At 36.9% G+C, this 16,889-nt stretch overlaps 1 protein-coding gene across 3 annotated transcripts in view; it reads right to left on the bottom strand.

Annotated features, from left to right (window-relative positions):
* Window positions 1-16,889, bottom strand: part of LOC110030980 (tyrosyl-DNA phosphodiesterase 1) — a 46,795-nt gene that overhangs the window by 6,524 nt on the left and 23,382 nt on the right. For all 3 annotated transcript variants that reach the window (XM_020733985.1, XM_020733986.1, XM_020733988.1), the window contains exons 6-9: window positions 3,379-3,455; window positions 3,040-3,297; window positions 1,239-1,328; window positions 995-1,129 (exon numbers count right to left, since the gene is read on the bottom strand). In XM_020733985.1, the coding sequence (XP_020589644.1) occupies window positions 995-1,129; window positions 1,239-1,328; window positions 3,040-3,297; window positions 3,379-3,455 (560 nt within the window). The remainder of the gene's footprint in view (window positions 1-994; window positions 1,130-1,238; window positions 1,329-3,039; window positions 3,298-3,378; window positions 3,456-16,889) is intronic.

The following is a 16,889-nucleotide window of genomic DNA, read 5'->3' as shown; positions in this document are numbered from 1 at the left end:
ATCTAGTAGCAAACCACAAAAACTGTCTCCAACAAATAAAAACATATTCACAGAACTCCACCAGAGTTTCAGAAGATTAATATTACAAATGATTAATGCCAAAAAGGCCATTATTTACATTCTTACCAACTTCCAAACTAATTCTCATTAAACCTCAAACGTTTAGAGGTGCTCACATCTCAGTCTATTCGAAGCACAAAATGCTTCCACATGCTGTTAATAGGATGACAAAGATGAAGACAAATAGCAATGCATATTTCATTTAATAATCTACACTAATGGCAAAAACTATAAGATTAAAGATTTACATACATACCATTAAATTAGTATGTATTTACATATCTAACACCTAAACTTTAATTTTTACATACAAGACACCTTATGTCTGAAAAGCTGTATTTTACTTTTTTAAAGTTCAACTGGTGCTATATTTTATGTGATGTGAATGACTTGAGTGGTATAAATGTAAAAAAAAAATTTAGGTGTTAGATAAGTAAATACAAAGAAGTGGGTGGTTTTTATGTAAATGCCCCAAACTATAAAGCAAAAGAGACAATCACTCAATCCTAGGATGATGAAAGACTCAAAGAAAAATGCAAAGCCACAACTGAGATAATTAAAAGCAACAATGCATGCATAAAACTCTAAATATTGTTAGAAAAGGAAAATGGATTAGTTTGCTAAGTGTAATGGAAAGTATGAAATGTAATGGCAGTATATTAAGTAGCTTCATTATAGGAAATCTAATAAATATATTTTCTATATTAGATAACCAAATTAGAGGAGATCTAATTGCAGGATCTTTCCTCTTTTAGAAATATTCTTAAACTATAGAGATTAAAGTGTATATAAATATACAACATATGCTTGCAATAGAAGAATAAGAGAAAGAGCTGTTTTTTTTCACACTAAGAATCACATTCCATAAGATTATCCATGAAACAGGCTAGTACAATCCAAAGAAGGACAAAATTTTCAAAGCCAAACAACTAACCTGGTAAGCAAGAGGAGCTTTAGAGAACTCTTTGTCGAACTCACACTCTTCAAGAACTACTCTCATTTTCATGTGCCCCCATTTCTTGAGATTTGGGCCTGAATGATATCCAGGAACTGATGCAATTAACCGTACCTAGCGATTAGAAGAGTTAAAAAATTAAGATTTAATACCAAGCAAAGCAGAGTGCTTGCATATAAGTAGACATTGGACAAAGCAAAGGAAAAATATTAGAATATAGTACCGCAGCATTGCTATAATCAAACTTCTTGAAGAATGATGCATTTACGTTCACATCGCCAAATTTAGGCAGATTTGCATTTAAGCCAGGCAACTGCATGATTAACAAAATGATATGGTCATGTATTCCTCATTTGGTATGAATAACAAAACTGCAAAAAAATCCATCGAGATGGACCAAAATGAAAGATTACTTTAGGATTGACAGAAAAAAGGCGTCAAAAGAATAATTTCTTTTTCAGAATTTCACCACATTTTTTGATGACATGACTGGACATTTTGGTTGTGAAAGAAGAAAAAATAAACATGCAAAATAAATATTATATATTTTCCATCATAGCTGTACATGTTGGCAATAACATAGGAACAAAAATTAATGTAGGGTAAATATGCTCAGTATTTCTTATGCTTGTACTTTGACAATAACATGAATTTTTAACATTCTCTATCATATAACATAATATCATAGAAAAATTATAAGAGCACAAAACTAGTAAATATTGATAGTCATCATCAATCATAACATAAATATTCATTAGATCCTTAAAAATAAAATTACAATCATTAAGATGTGATTACATGGACATACTTTCTAGCATGCAAAGTGCATTAACTGATTTTAATAATATTTTTAGAGAGATTTTTAATCATCTACAAAGACTCAATCTTAAGCAATAACCTCTATGCGGTTGTTTGCTTACACAATATTTGTCAACGTCCTATTTTGGCTTTGTGATTTTCTTTCTTTAAGGACAACCCAATGTCTCAAAGAAACAATATAAACAAACTAAGGTTACATTCCCTTGTATCTTTACATTTAATTCTTTCTATTTTCTATTGGTTTTCACTACTTTATTATGTACCATACGTCAATTTGATATCATAGTGAATAACATGTTTTTTTTAACCTTTGCTTTATTACTTTCTAAAATTTTACACTTGGGGGCTTGATTACAATAATTTCTTACATCCTTCTTCTCCTCCTATGGCCAAACCCCCAACCCACCCACCCAAAATTCTCTCTCTCAATTATAAGAAATACCAGAGTAGCTAAAATGTTAAACTCCCATGAACTAACTAATAGGTAATATTCATGAAAACAAAAGATAAAATAAATAATTGCTAATTCCTAATTAGTTTAAAATTCAAATAAAAAAAAAATTCTATCCATCTAGGTCACATCATCAATCAGAAGACATACTACATCAAACAAACCTTACTTATTCCTTCTTCATGCCTTACCTATTCATAAATTTTCTCACTTTCAAATGAACGAAGTTTCTCTCTGTAACTTTGTTTATCGATATTACACTTCATTTCCTCATATATATTCGTTTTATTTCCTGAAAATTGGGTATGGGGAGCAGGTGAATTGTTGGAGAAGACTTTCAGATGACTAGCTAACTCGTTAAATAGATTTAAGATGTACAACTGGAATTGTACAGTGCAAGCATGATCTCAAAAAAAATACCAACTATAAGATACATTGCAAACTTAATTTCAAGTGTTTAGACAATTTTTAAAAGATAAACCAAATATTTAAGAAGCTAATATATGTTAAAAAAAGTTTGCAGAAGATGCTGCCATTATATATGTGATTCACCATGAAAGTTAACCTCTTAAACAATTGGAATTGTTAATAGAAATTTCCTCGTGCAAATAAATAGGATGTAACAGGCAGAGCATAAAAAATTTTAGAATAAAGTATTGCAACTCGCAAAGAGCTGAAAAGAAGGGAAACAAAATGGGTGGGTCACTATTATGGGAGCTGTGAAGTTAAAGAAAAGAGAAGTCAGAAAGAGTACCTTAAGAGCGCTGAGATAATCAATTAAGTCCCTCTCGAACAAAGAGCTCTCACACAAGTTCTTAACATTTTTGCAAGGAAAATCTTGCATCCATAATCCCTGAGTTTTGTTGTTCCAATCAACATAGATTAAATTTGCAGAATGTATGATGATGCGCACCCCTTTTTCGTATACAAGAAAGATTGCCTTGGAGTGATGTGTTCCATAAGAAATAGGAAGCGGTGGCTTGTGCAAAACCCAATTTACAGGTTTTTTCTTCTGTTAAAAAACGAATTTTATAAAAAGGAGATGGATAATTTTTTAACAAAAAACAGATAAACAAAAAAAGTAATATAAAACCTGCAAATCATCAACACGGCTGCCACTTTCTCCGTGGACAATAAGCACATGAGGAATCTGCCATAGTTTTGGGCAAGCTACATGAAGAAAATTAGTTACTCAAAAATCTGTGCATTTAAGTCAATCAAGAAAAAATTTTGCAGAAAAATTATAGAGCAAAACTAAAAAATTCCAACAAATATTAAGCAATATGATAACAAAAAAAAAGAATATATCCGAAGAAATTCCACTGAAAATAGTTCCATGAAACGCAAGTCTGAAAAAAAAAAAGTCAAAAAGCATAGACGCCTTCCTAAGTAGTTCAAAGGCACCTTCCAAACTCAATACTGATAATATAGTAACTAACAGCTTTGACAAAAAAAGGAAGCTAGAGGTCTGAAAAGCACATAAAATACAAATAAAGCCATGACTGGCTTCTGACATTGTCCTGAAGTGAGTAAAAGGAGGAAAATAAACCGAAAGTTTGGTCAATAGGCACTACCTCAAGCAAGCAAACACAGGCAAGCATGCAAAGGCATAATGCATGAGGTACAAATAAGTATTGTAATTAATTAATTCACAAGAGACAAATACTCTCTGGAATTTGTGCAGGAAATTTTGATGCAGAATCCATTACAAGAAGTACATGAAGAAAATTAACTCAAGCAAACAAAAATCAAACGTAGGTTTAGGGAGAAAAAAATAAAAAAAACAATGAAACTGCATAGCTCATCATATACAAGTTTTGTTAACGCAACATTAATCTCTTTTTTTATAAAAGTTACATGAAACATTGAATTAAAAACAAAAAAAACGTATCATTGGGCACCATAGAAACAAGGCTTGTCCTTATAAATAACAGCATATAAAGCATGATTATCAAAACCCTCATCCAAAACTAAACTACTTGAAAGTCTAATTGAGCGCAAAAGTGTGCAGCCTTGTTGCATCTCCTGTGCAGAAGCCGAGAAAAGACTTGCTTAAATTTAGAAAGGTGAAACTCTAAATTTCTTCAACTTTGTTCTGCTAAACTTGCTTGTCCATGGCTTGCTTAAGAAACTCAATAATGTTCATGTTTTTAACTTCGATAATAACAACTTTGACTTCATGCATCCAAGGATTGTGTTATATCGGCCCCTCTAGGCCCAGCTCGGCCCAGCCCAGGGAGAAGAAACCTTAGTTCACGCACGAGAGGATTCCAGCACCCGAGTGGGGTCCATTAAGCCCCTAATCAAGTATGCGAGGAGAGGAATTAGAAGTGGTTTTGGGGGAAAAGTTTGACTGTGTATTGGACGTATTTTATTAGGGCTAATCACCTAGAGTAAGATTTCATATTTGGATTCCTACATTTTTTTTGTCTTCTTGTTCCTAACATTGTCTAGGGATTGTGGAGAGTCAACCTACCTCTCAGATTGTAGATCACTCATTGTATCTTGTTTGTTTGCTTGCTTGGAAATTAATCACATTAGCCCGAATTTGGATTTTCCCATATATTCCTTGCAAGTTGTTTGATGATTTTGGCTCCGATTAATATAAATTTGGTATTAGAGCAAGATCTTAGAAAAATGGCAGCAAAGAAAGTGGATGTTTTGGAATAAAGATTGGAATGAGAAGTAGGGCAAATTAAATCTGTGATGGAAGAAATGTTTTCAGCTATAGAATGAAGGTTTTTCTCTGTGGAAAATCAATTTGAGGGCTTGGAAAAGATGATGAGCTTATTGAGATGCAATCCAAATTCCCACCAGCAATTCAAATTGCAAACCCGAACCAAGGTTTGACTGGAGAACCCTTGGCCAAATTTGAACGGGAAGGGATCAAATGAAAAGAACTTAAGGAGGAAAGCATCCACCATCAAGAACCCCTTCTAAAGTTTTGATGAGAGTGGATTAGGGATTTTTGCAGGAGGTAGTAGGACTGAAACAAGGAGAAGGGGTTATGCAAGGGATGTGGAGGAGTACGAAGAATGATAGAAATCAGGATGGGGTATGGCTATGATAGAATGAGGGATTTTCACCATAGATACATAGGGGGGACCGCCGGAGAGGAAGTTGGAGGTGGAGATATTAGGGTTAAGAAGTTGAATATGTTGATCTTTGGGGAGAAAGATGCACATGGTTGGATGTATCGAATGAAGCGATATTACATGGTGAATCGCTAAATGAGAATGAGAGGTTGTTGATCTCATTTTCGAATGAGGTCTTCACTTCTCTCCTTAGAGCCTAAGGTCTAGCTTTAGGCTTCTCTTGTTTGACCCTCCTAGAGGACTAGTACGGAACCCACACCATTTAGAAAATTCAAGTCATCTCGTCACTCCTTCGAGTTTCGCATGAGCTGTCTCAAATCCTCAGCATTCCGTTGAGTTGATTAGGATAAACACATGAAACTCGAGTCGAGTTCCTACATTAATAGGAGCAGCCCCTAGGGAACCCCTTTGTGATCCGAACGCTCGATAAGACCGCATTTTGCGCACGCATCGCACCCCGCACGTTTTTGGCTTAAATTAACCCGCCCGTCAGCGAACTCATCCGTACGACCCTAGATGATGAAACAGACCACAAGGATGCATCCGGGACATCGACTTTAGCTAGGAAGGATACCCGTATTGTTATAGTTTCGCGCACGAGAGATTAGCACGGATATCGATGCACTTTATTTACATTTAGCGGGGTGTGGGCCCGGGCTCAACCCATGTTTGAAATTTAAACAAATTTAAATTTTGTCTTAATTAAAAATATTCAGGTGTTAATCCAATTAAACCTCCCTGCATTCGGAAACCATTTAATTACCCGCCCAACACATGCTTAACGGCTATTTGGAATTCGATGGATAAAGATGCCGCTCGGACTTCACCTTTAGATATTATTCATTCGACTCCATCTTCCTCAGATGACAAGATTCGGCTCCTCTCCTCGGCACCGAGTCTCGACCGCTCCCTCCCACACGCCTCTCCTCTGCATCCCATCGGAGCTCCCATTCGGCTCTCCCGCTCGATCTCGCTCAACAGAAACCCTCTCCTCCCTTCTCTCACTCGACCGAAGACCGAACCCCATCTGCCCGCCTACATCTCACACTCGCCTTCTTCCTCCTTGGTTCGCTCGATTCGGCTTCGATACCAATCTCCCACTTCTGCAATTCAGCTCTCCCGCTCGTTTCTCCTTCCTCTGCATCAAACGAAGCCCCCGCTCAACTCATGTTTTCCCCCTCGCGTGAGAACCGAAGCTCCTTGCTCATCTCTCGCGCGACCGACGCTCTCTCGCACGCCTCTCGACCGCCTCGCTTTTTCCTCGAACGACAGAAGCCTCTCCGCTCCTCTTCATTCGTGCGATCAATAGCCTCACTCACTTCAACCTCCCTGCATCGAGGCCCTCCGCCTCTTTTTTTTTTTCATCGCTCGTTCAACAAGGTAACCTGTAAACTCTAGCTGATTGATTGATAGCTGGTTCTGGGCAAATTTTAATTCAAATCTCATGGTGATTCTTTTGCTATAGTTAAATCATTACCTTAAATCATAGATTTCCCAATTCAGAGAAAGGATTTATGAGATTTGAGTTTTGTTCATTTTTTTTTACTCATCCACCTTTAAAAAAAAATTATTATTCACGTAAGTAGTTTCTCCTCCTGATAGATTTGCATTATGTCACAAAGTAAACGAGGGGGTGTTGTCTTGATTTATGTAGGAGTGATTCTGGAATAGAGTTGTCTGGTATGGGGAAGGGCAAGAAAGGGCCATCCAAGATATATAATTTATGAATGAATGATGTATTAGAAGTAACTGCAGCTAGGTATAAATCCTCATTGAAAGTGATGCTAGCAAATATATGCACCTTGCTCACGGATTGATGATGATTCAATGGTTTGTCTCCAATTCAACTTGTTAAATCAGTGCACAACATACATACATTTCATTCACCTGGTTCTGCTGCTCTTTCTTCGTTTTTTTTTCTCTCCCTATGTCAGCTTACATAAGGAATCTAGATTCTTAACAAGGCACCCTTTCCTGGATCCAGTAAAGCAGGAGGTCTATTCTGATAGTTTGGGTGAAAACAGCTTACATTCTTTGGTTCCAAATAATGCTGTACTTTCCACTTCTATTGTGCTTGCTGAAGGAAATTGCAATATAACTTGCTCTCTGAACGAGGCTTCTACCGATCTTGTCGATGAAAACCCATCTCAACCTGATTTTTCTCAATCTGCACAAGCTAATAATGGTAGTCCAAACCATAATACTTTACCTTTCTATGGTGTGAAGTTGTATTTTAAACAAGATATCAGCTGCACCCCATCAGAACTGGTTAAGTCTATTCACAAAACTTCAGAAAACACACAAAATTCGTATGCCAATAATTTTGGCTATGAGGTGAAACTTTCAGCTAATCAAACGAAGGATGATGCTTCTGGAAATGATTGGGAGAGGCCTTATAGCTTGCTGAAATTATTTCCAGCTATTTAAAAATATATGTTGACTGTTTTGAGGGGATTTAGAACACCTGTTTTGAGGTAGGCTGCTGCCCGGTGTCGTAGAAGCGTTGTAGGCTGCTGTCTAAGGCTCCAAAGTCATTGTTTGGAGTGTAGAGACGCTGTAAAGTGTTGTCCAAGGCTCCAAAGTCACTGTTTGGAGTGTAGGGACGCTATAGGGTGTTGTCCAAGGCTCCAAAGCAGCTGCCCGGTGTCGTAGAAACGCTATGGAGTGCTATCCAAGGCTCCAAAGCCACTTTTTGGAGTATAGGAGGGTTGTAGGGTGCTGTCCAAGGCTCCAAAGCCGCTGCCCGGTGTCGTAGAAAAGCTATGGAGTGTTGTCCAAGGCTCCAAAGCCACTGTTTGGAGTATAAGAGTGTTGTAGGGTGTTGTCCAAGGCTCCAAAGCCACTGTTTAGAGTATAGGAGTGTTGTTCAAGGCTCCAAAATCACTATTTGGAGTATAGGAGTGTTGTAGGGTGTTGTCCAATGCTCCAAATCCATTGCCCGGTGTCATAAAAACCATCGAGGTGTTGTCCACCACTGTTTGAGTTCGTAGGAAGTGATCTAGAAGTTGTCCACCGTTGTTTGGGTTCGTAGGAACTCATATAGGTGTTATTCGAAATTCCTAACTGTTGTTCGGAGTCGTAGGATCACCGTACACACTTGTTAGTTGTTTCCTGGAGTCGTAGAAAGTCGTAGGATCACCGTACTAGCTCGCTATTTGCAGTCAGGAGTTGTAGGAAACCTTAGGATCACATGTTTGGAGTTCCTAGATGTTGCTACGATTTGTTCTACTGTTAATTGTTTTCTTCTTTTCTCTGCAATTTATTTAATCTCATTGTAAATTATATTGTGTTTTGTGAGTTAAACATGCAACAGGAATAGCAGCAGCAGATACGCCACGTAATACGCCACGTACACAGGTACATTTTATTTGTTGATTTATTGTTCTTTCTTCATTGCAATTACTCTTGCTTTAACACATTATGCAAGTACTGAATACAATTTCACTTTCAAAACAAAATGATTTTTTCAAAATTAAACAATATTTTCAAAACAAAAAAAACATAACACGTTATTTTGAATTTACGGGAGTCCCTCGGAGGACGTAACCCACGATTGTTAATGAGATCTCCCTGGTTTAAATGGATTTCACAATTCATTTAAGATAAGTAAATTCAAAAGAAAATAGTGATACCAGAACGAGGGAACTGTGGGATGCTAACCGGTGTCGCTCTAATCAACTTTAACCCCCCATAATGACAATAAAACTAAAACATTGAAATATACATGGTACAACCTTATAAACCTTAGGCTTTAGGACTGCTACTTCGACGAGGAGCTTGAACTACTTCGTGGGCAGCACAAAAAGAAGTTTGGAGCAGACTACCAGTGGAGGTTGTCGTCATTCTATAACAATAAAACAAGTCTGCATCAGCTAAACTCTTTTCTTAGTCTAAATAAAAACATATAGAATTTTGAGGTAGCTCGCCCAGCGCGACGTAAATCCTCACCCTCTTCTAGGCTCTTGCACAGTCATACTGAGCAGTATAAGTCCTAACTCGTCTTAGGTTCCGAGGTTGTCGTCCAGAACGAGGTTGTCGGTTCCGAGGTTGTCGTCCAGAACGACGTAAAACCTCTTATCTTTGTGGTTTATTTACATAACCAGTTATTATACAAGTATAAATCCCAAATAATAAAATTGACAGGATTAAACATTCAAATAACATCCTCTCTAAAACACAGCCACACAGTAGGATAGTTTGGGTTTGGGAAGTCACTGAGGATTCCCCTCAGGATCTGTGACGTCTCTTACTCTTTACTTCCTTTAGACTCCTGAAAGAACTGTTCCTACTTGAGCCACGTCCACTTGTTTTTTCCACGTCCTACCGTGAAAATTTAAACTTTGAATTATTGAAGACTAGAACCACGGATCATCATCAAGAGTTTTCTGAAGTGACTCCCGTCATTTAGGTGTAATTAACTATCGGGGTTTGCCTATATAGAGAACTTGGAACCCGGGTAAAATAAACTTTATTTAATCTTTATATTAAATAGAAGAATTTGTCGGTCACATATAAATGATTCGCAGACCAAATGGATGTCACAAATCTCTTCGTTTGCAGAAATAGGTCTATAGTCGGGGTCTACACTTATCTCTTGGAATGTGTAGTATTCAAGGTGTTAGACACGATTATGCAAATTATTAGACTAATGAAATTCATTCGGCCTCATTTTCTAAAAAAAAAATTAAAACATTACTTTCATAGTCTAAACTATATACTATATATTTAAATTAAAATTTCAAATCAAATCAAATTTTCAAAAAGTTGACCGATAGAGGCACATGGTCATAGGGTTATGTTTGTGGAGGGAAAAACCCCTAGCATGATTTCAGTGGAGGGAGGCTAGATACCCGATCCGCTAATTGAAGAAATTTAAGGATTGTTTGTTGGAATATTTTCGAGTCATTCAGGAAGGAAAACTACACATGAAATTCTTTGCCTTGACTCGAGGAGAGGACTGTCAAAGAGTATAGAGAGAGATTTGAGTTATTTTTTGGGCGGCTGAGGGGAATTTATTAAACAATATTGAAGAGAATATTCATGAAGGCCCAAAAGCCCAATATATGTGCCGCCCTCTGACTGTTAAGATCACAAAAATTGTGGGAGACGATCAAGCTAGCCTAGATAGTGGAAGACAATAAATAATGGCGAGAGTAAGCTGAAGTAGTACCATGGGAGGATTTCGCAGAAGTACCTCGACGACCCTGATACCGAGAACCAAGAAGGTGCTATTTCAGAGGGAGACACCAAGAGGAATATGGGAGCCCGTTCAAGGGTCAACTTCAAGCACCTCACAGAGACAGAGGTGAATGATAAAAGAGCAAAGAGAATATATTTTTGATGTGATGAAAAGTATGCACCAAGCCATTGTTGGAAGGATTGCACGCTTCATGACCTTACAATTTGATGGGAGGAGGCATATATTTACAAGTTGGAGAAAGAAGTGATCGAGGAGAGAAGCACTTACATCTTGATGTAGAGGAGGTGTCCCTCAACTTAGTGGTGGGATTTACTCCAAATCACACCATGAAGGTAAGGAGATAAATTGAGGAGCACCAGCAGTGGTGTTGGTGGAAAGTAGGAAAACTCACAACTTCATCTCAAATTGGGTCGTGGAAAAGTTGGGGTTAAAGTTGATAGATGAGAAGTTTTAGGATCATGATGGGGATAGAAAATGTGAAGGAAAGTCGATAAATTTGTAGGGGATTGGTGCTAACACTATAGAGCATACAGGTGGTGAAGGATTTTCTTCCCTAGCTTGGGAATTATTGATGTAATTTTAGAGTCGAAGTAGCTACAAATAATAGGACAAACAAGGGTAGATTGAAATTCTCGACTATGAAGATTATGATGGAAGGGAGGAAGGTGATATTGAGAGAAGATGCTAGCCTGTGCCTAACCATAGTCTTAGTCAAACCAAGGTTAAGACGATATTGGGAGTAAGATTGGGCAATCTAGTGTAGTTGAGTCAATAGATAATATATGATCCCGATTTTATATAACAAGACGATGTATGTAGTTATAATCTTAATTTTTCCTTACTTATATGCAACGGTGTCAAAAACTTGATTTCAAAGCAAATAAGAATGCAATTATTATGTTTATTATGAAATGTGTTCCAATGACACAAGAATTTGACTATGACTCCAAGAGTGTTACTGCAACCCTTAGCTTTACCTGAGAAGGTCTGGGAGGAAGTGACGATGGATTTTATAGAGGAGTTGTCACAATTAGAGGGATTTATTGTGATAATGGTGATAGTGGATTGTCAGAGCAAGTATCCACACTTCATTCCATTGAGACGCTCTTAAATTGTTGTCTCAGTCTCTATTGTGCTTATACAGGAAGTGGTTCATTAGCATGTTGTTTCGGAATCCATTATATCTGACGAGGACAAAATGTTCCTCAACAATTTATGGAAGAAACTGTTCAGATTACAAGAGATAGCCCTAAAAAGGAGTACAACATATTATCCCATAAAAATGGCCAGACAAAGGCAGTCAATAGGACTATGGATACGTATCTGTGTTGTTTTGTATCAAATACGTCGAAGCTTTGGCCAAGGTAGATTGATTGGGTTGGGCATTGGTACAACAGTCCATACCATACTACAGCACAAACCACTTCTTTCGGGATTTTGTATGGCCAGAATTTACCTCACCTAATACATTATGGGTATAGCACTATACCTATCCAGTGTAGATCAGTACTTGGAAAAGAGGGGCAGGATATTGGCAGAGCTCAACTGGCACCTACTAAAGGCCCAATATATCACGAAGAGAAAGGTTGATAGACATGGAAGGGAGGCATAATTTGGGCTCGAAGATATGGTTTATTTGAAAAGAAGGCCTTATTAGCAGAAGACACTGGCCAGGAGAAGCGAGAAGTTTTCCCCATGAAATTTTGGACCCTATGAGATTGTGGCACGCATTGGGGCATTGGCAGAATGTTTAAGGTTATTACCATCACCATCATTGCATCCAATATTTCATGTCACAGCCGAGACATGTTATCGAAGACCACACACCCTCGTTTTCACTATATACGACACTACAGAGGAAATGGAGGTGGTTTTGGAAACTTTAGAGGTAGAAGACGTACATCAGGGGGTGACTAGGGCAAATGAGGTGTTGATTAAGTGGAAATATTTGTTATATTATGAAATTCTCCAGAAGAAATTTTCACCATTCACGAATGCAAATAAAGGAATTAGGAGGAATTTTGGGAGAGAAGTTTTAAAGTATTTTTGGGGTTTTTTATTAGGGCTAATTACCAAAGGTTTGCTTTCATGTTTGGATTCTTGCAATTTTCCTTTTTACTTCTTGTTCCTAACAACATTTAGGGACTGTGGAGATTTAATCTACCTCTCGGATTGTAGATCACCAATTATATCTTATTTGTTTGCTTGGAGATTAATCAAATTAGCCATAATTTGGGTTTTCTTACATATGTATTGCAATTTGTTTGCTTTTGACTCCAATTTGTATCAAAGGATATCTCTTTTATAGAAATAATTAACTCTACTTCGGAAATACCCCAGTGTTCAAACTTTGTTCCAACAATAACTAAACACTCGCCAACCTCATCCCTAACAAGCACCCCAATACTAGCCAAGTGGAAAGAACATAATGCACCATCCACAATTCTCTTATGCCAACCAGGTGAGACACCAAGAAGAATTGAAAATAACCTCTCCGCTAATTGGAGTCTCATTGCTCCTGAGTTGGATAAGTGTGAGATCTCGCAATAGTTTCGACAATATTGACAACCATAATGGTGGCAGTGGCATAAGGCTCGTCGTGCTTCTTAGCATTATTGCACGCCAAGCTTGATAAACAGCTTTGCAAAAAATAGTCATAAATAAATTTCAGTGACGCATAGTAATGGAAAGACTATTAATGTCACGACCCGACCCGGTAAACTTGGAATTACCAAGGCGGAAACGAACGATCAGATGAGGGAAACCTATCTAACAGTTTCATTTCATTACAAAAGAAAAAATCCAATGCATAAAAGAGTCATTTTATTATATAAAAACTTATATTAATAATGGGTTTTTTCATATTTAAATGTTTACCTTCAAACAGAAAATAACCTAAACCACAAACATATCAGTTTCCACTCCACAACACTTGTACACGTACTTCCTGGGTTCCATCTGATCTACAGTTGGTTTTCCTGTAAAAATGTTAGCAACTATGACTTGAGTTGAAACTACTCAGTAGTTAAATGTTTCTAAATTACAATAATTTTTATTTTAAAATATTTTTTGTAAAAATACGGCAACAGTAAAAGTTGTGCATTAAAATAGAGTATTAAAGAAAAAAACATTTCATTTATTTTCATCTATTTATGTTATACTTTACATAATTGGGAGTCACCGTCTAAACGTATACTTTATAAAAATATACGTTTAACATTTTCCAACCCACTATAAAGGTACCAACCTTTTACATTTTCATTTTCATTTCGTGTACGACTACAGTGTATTCTTCTACAATCCATGTCGTGACTCCATATATATGCATATAACACATTTTATTTATTTTTATTTTACATTTAACATTTATAAAAGGAAACATAGACTTTAGTTTTTTAAAAATAAAAACCGGGAAACAACAAAAATATGCGTAAACAAACAGAGCTATTGTAAAATAAAAACATATTACCACCTCAACAATGTTCTCTATTATCATTTTCCTCAGTTCAATTCAATCCTTACATATATATTTAATATCTAAACATATATACATATATATAATATAGACATATCCAAATTACAGTTTACGTTAAAACTTATAACATTTTTGCTTTTTTTCATATGTAAAATAATAACAATTTAATTATAACTAAATTTTAAATTTAGGATTCTTAATTTCATAATAAGATGACTTAATAAAAAAATTAATTATTCATTATTGGAATCGAGTTTTAGAAGTTGTCTTCTCATCTTTTCTACCTCAGCTTCGTCGAAGCCCTAAAATTGTAAGGCAACATTAGGATTTACATTTCATAATTTAATTAAATCAATTACAATTAATAACTTAAAATTATTTATTCATTTAAAATTTTTCTTACCTTTTAATCGTCAGCACTGCCCTAATCACGTCGAACCAAACAATAAGGCCCAACCTTCCTTTGCACGCAGAGCTGCTCCCGCATGCAAAGCTCTCGCAATCATTTTCCTTCTTCCCCAAGCTCTCGCTCAAGCTTCAAACCAGTTGCATGCTCCTTCCCTTCTCTTCTAGGAGCCGCACGGCAGGGATCTTGCCGCGGCTCCTTCCTACTCCAGCTTTCAGGTAAGGCAAAAAAGCTCTCCCCTCTTCTTTGCTTGAGTACGTCGCTTGAGCCTTCTAGCTACTCAAAAGAGCTTCCCCTTCTTCTCCCTCCTTTCCTTTGATGCTTGCGGCACTTGGCAGAACACCTCAAGCAATTTTCCCTTCGATTCGATCGTGAAAATGGAAGAAAAAGATAGCAACAGGTGAATCGCTCATCTCCTCCCTCCTTCCTCTGCTCCTTCTGTTGCTTCTTTTTCTCCTTCTTCTTTTCTTCTTTTTTCCTCTACCTCACTCTCTCACTCTCCGTTTCCCCCTGTCTCTCTCGTACTCTCCTTCCCTCTCTGTGTGTGAGTTCGAATGAAAGGAGAGGAGGAAAAATCCTCATCTTAAAGCTCCCATGAGCTGTCCGGTCTTGCTCGAACGAGTTGTAAACAGTTGAATTTAATTTTTTATATAATTAAGTTAATTTTTTAATGATGTTATTATTATTATAATTAATAACATCCTCAAAGCTATCGAAATGCGGGATGTTAAAACCCCACATCCTTAGCTTATGAAAGATTTCCAAGAGAACTCAAAAATTTAGCAACAATGAGTAATTTGTCTTCATGCCCTTGACATCCCCCCAATGAAAAAAATGATTGTCATAAAACCTTTTAGAATTGAGCATAATATTAGTAGGAATTGAATCATAACGAGCCTACATCAGAAAAACCTTTCTCTCGGATGGACCTCGAGTTTCTCAAGCCAAGCACAGCCTTCATTTTGGTTGAAACTTAAGTTCATAACAAACAGAGGTCACTGTCTTGCCCTTACAAGTTTTCGAATCAGCTCTGGTTGACCCTTACAAGTTTGATTCTCTGTAATAATAAGGTCAATCCTTTCACAATATCAGCCCAAAGAATTGATTTAACCGAATGGCATTCCAGCCACTTTCCTGGAGGAAATTTAAAAACCTCAAATTTTCTATAATAAGATTGTTGACAAAAGTTAGCCACCTTGCAATGGGTAAATCAAAAATCCAAGAATGGTTGATGATATCAATATCCATACCATCACCCACTTTCCGTATAAGAATATCCTGAAGATTGAAAGCCCCATCTTGCATAATTCTCCGCGTAATAGAATTCTATAGGTTGTAGTATTGATCCAACACAAAAGATCCATACCTACTCTTCAAAATTTTGTGAAGCAAGGCACCTTATTATCAACAAAATCCCCAGCAATTCTGGCATGAAAGGGCCCCTTCCATGTTGAAGGCTTATGAAAACCCAAACCACCATACCTAGTTGGTTTGCACAATTTCTCCCGAGTGACATAATGTAAACCATTCTGGATAAGGATCCTATTCCACAGGAAATCTCAACAGCTTTTTTCCAAAACATTGAGCACACTCTCGGGCACCTCAGTATGAGTAATGAGATAAGAAGGCGTAAGTAATGAAGTATTAATAGGAGTGTTTTTCCCAGCAAGAGAGATGTCTAAACCTCCAAACATTAAACTTGTTGAAAGTTTTTTGAGTAAATTTGGAAAAAATTCCCTTTAGTCAAGTCTTTTGAGAGCAAGAGAAACCCAGGATATTCAAATTCTTCCAATTTGCAAAAAATCAGCATCCTAGCAATTCTACTCTTCTTCCAACTATTGATATCTTTACTAAACAATATCAATGATTTATCAAAGTTGAATCTGACCTGTCCAACCACAATATCCATCAAGAATACTAACAAAGGAGTTAGTAGCTTGGGTAGAAACATTAGAAAATAACAAAATATCGTCAACATAGAGAAGATGGGAAAGAAACGACCGATTCTTAGCAATGCTAATCCCAAACTGATGGGCTTTCCTAGAGAGCTCAATGGAAAGCAATTCAGAACCAAGAATAAATATATACCGAGAAAGGAAGCAACCCTAATGAAAATCACATTTAACAATGATCCAAGGAGCTCTTGGACCATTAAGAAGAATATAGAATTTTGGGTACTCAATGCAGCCCCTAACCCAATCTCTAAATCTTTTGGGAAAACCCATATACTCAATGATCTTATAAAGAGTCAACCAATCCATCTAGTTGTGGAACATTTAATCTTATATACCTGTCGGCGCTTAAAAGGGGGGAAAAGAGTTTGAATGTTTGGGGGTCACCCGTAAGAAGCTGTCGGTCGCCGGAATCGAAATCCCGTCGCCCGTTTCGGAAGGACTTTTTAATTTACGTATATATATATATATATATA

This window comes from Phalaenopsis equestris, unplaced genomic scaffold (assembly GCF_001263595.1).
Source record: "Phalaenopsis equestris unplaced genomic scaffold, ASM126359v1 Scaffold000761, whole genome shotgun sequence".
In the NCBI taxonomy this organism is placed as follows: domain Eukaryota; kingdom Viridiplantae; phylum Streptophyta; class Magnoliopsida; order Asparagales; family Orchidaceae; genus Phalaenopsis; species Phalaenopsis equestris.
This window is presented reverse-complemented; position numbering and strand designations above follow the sequence as displayed.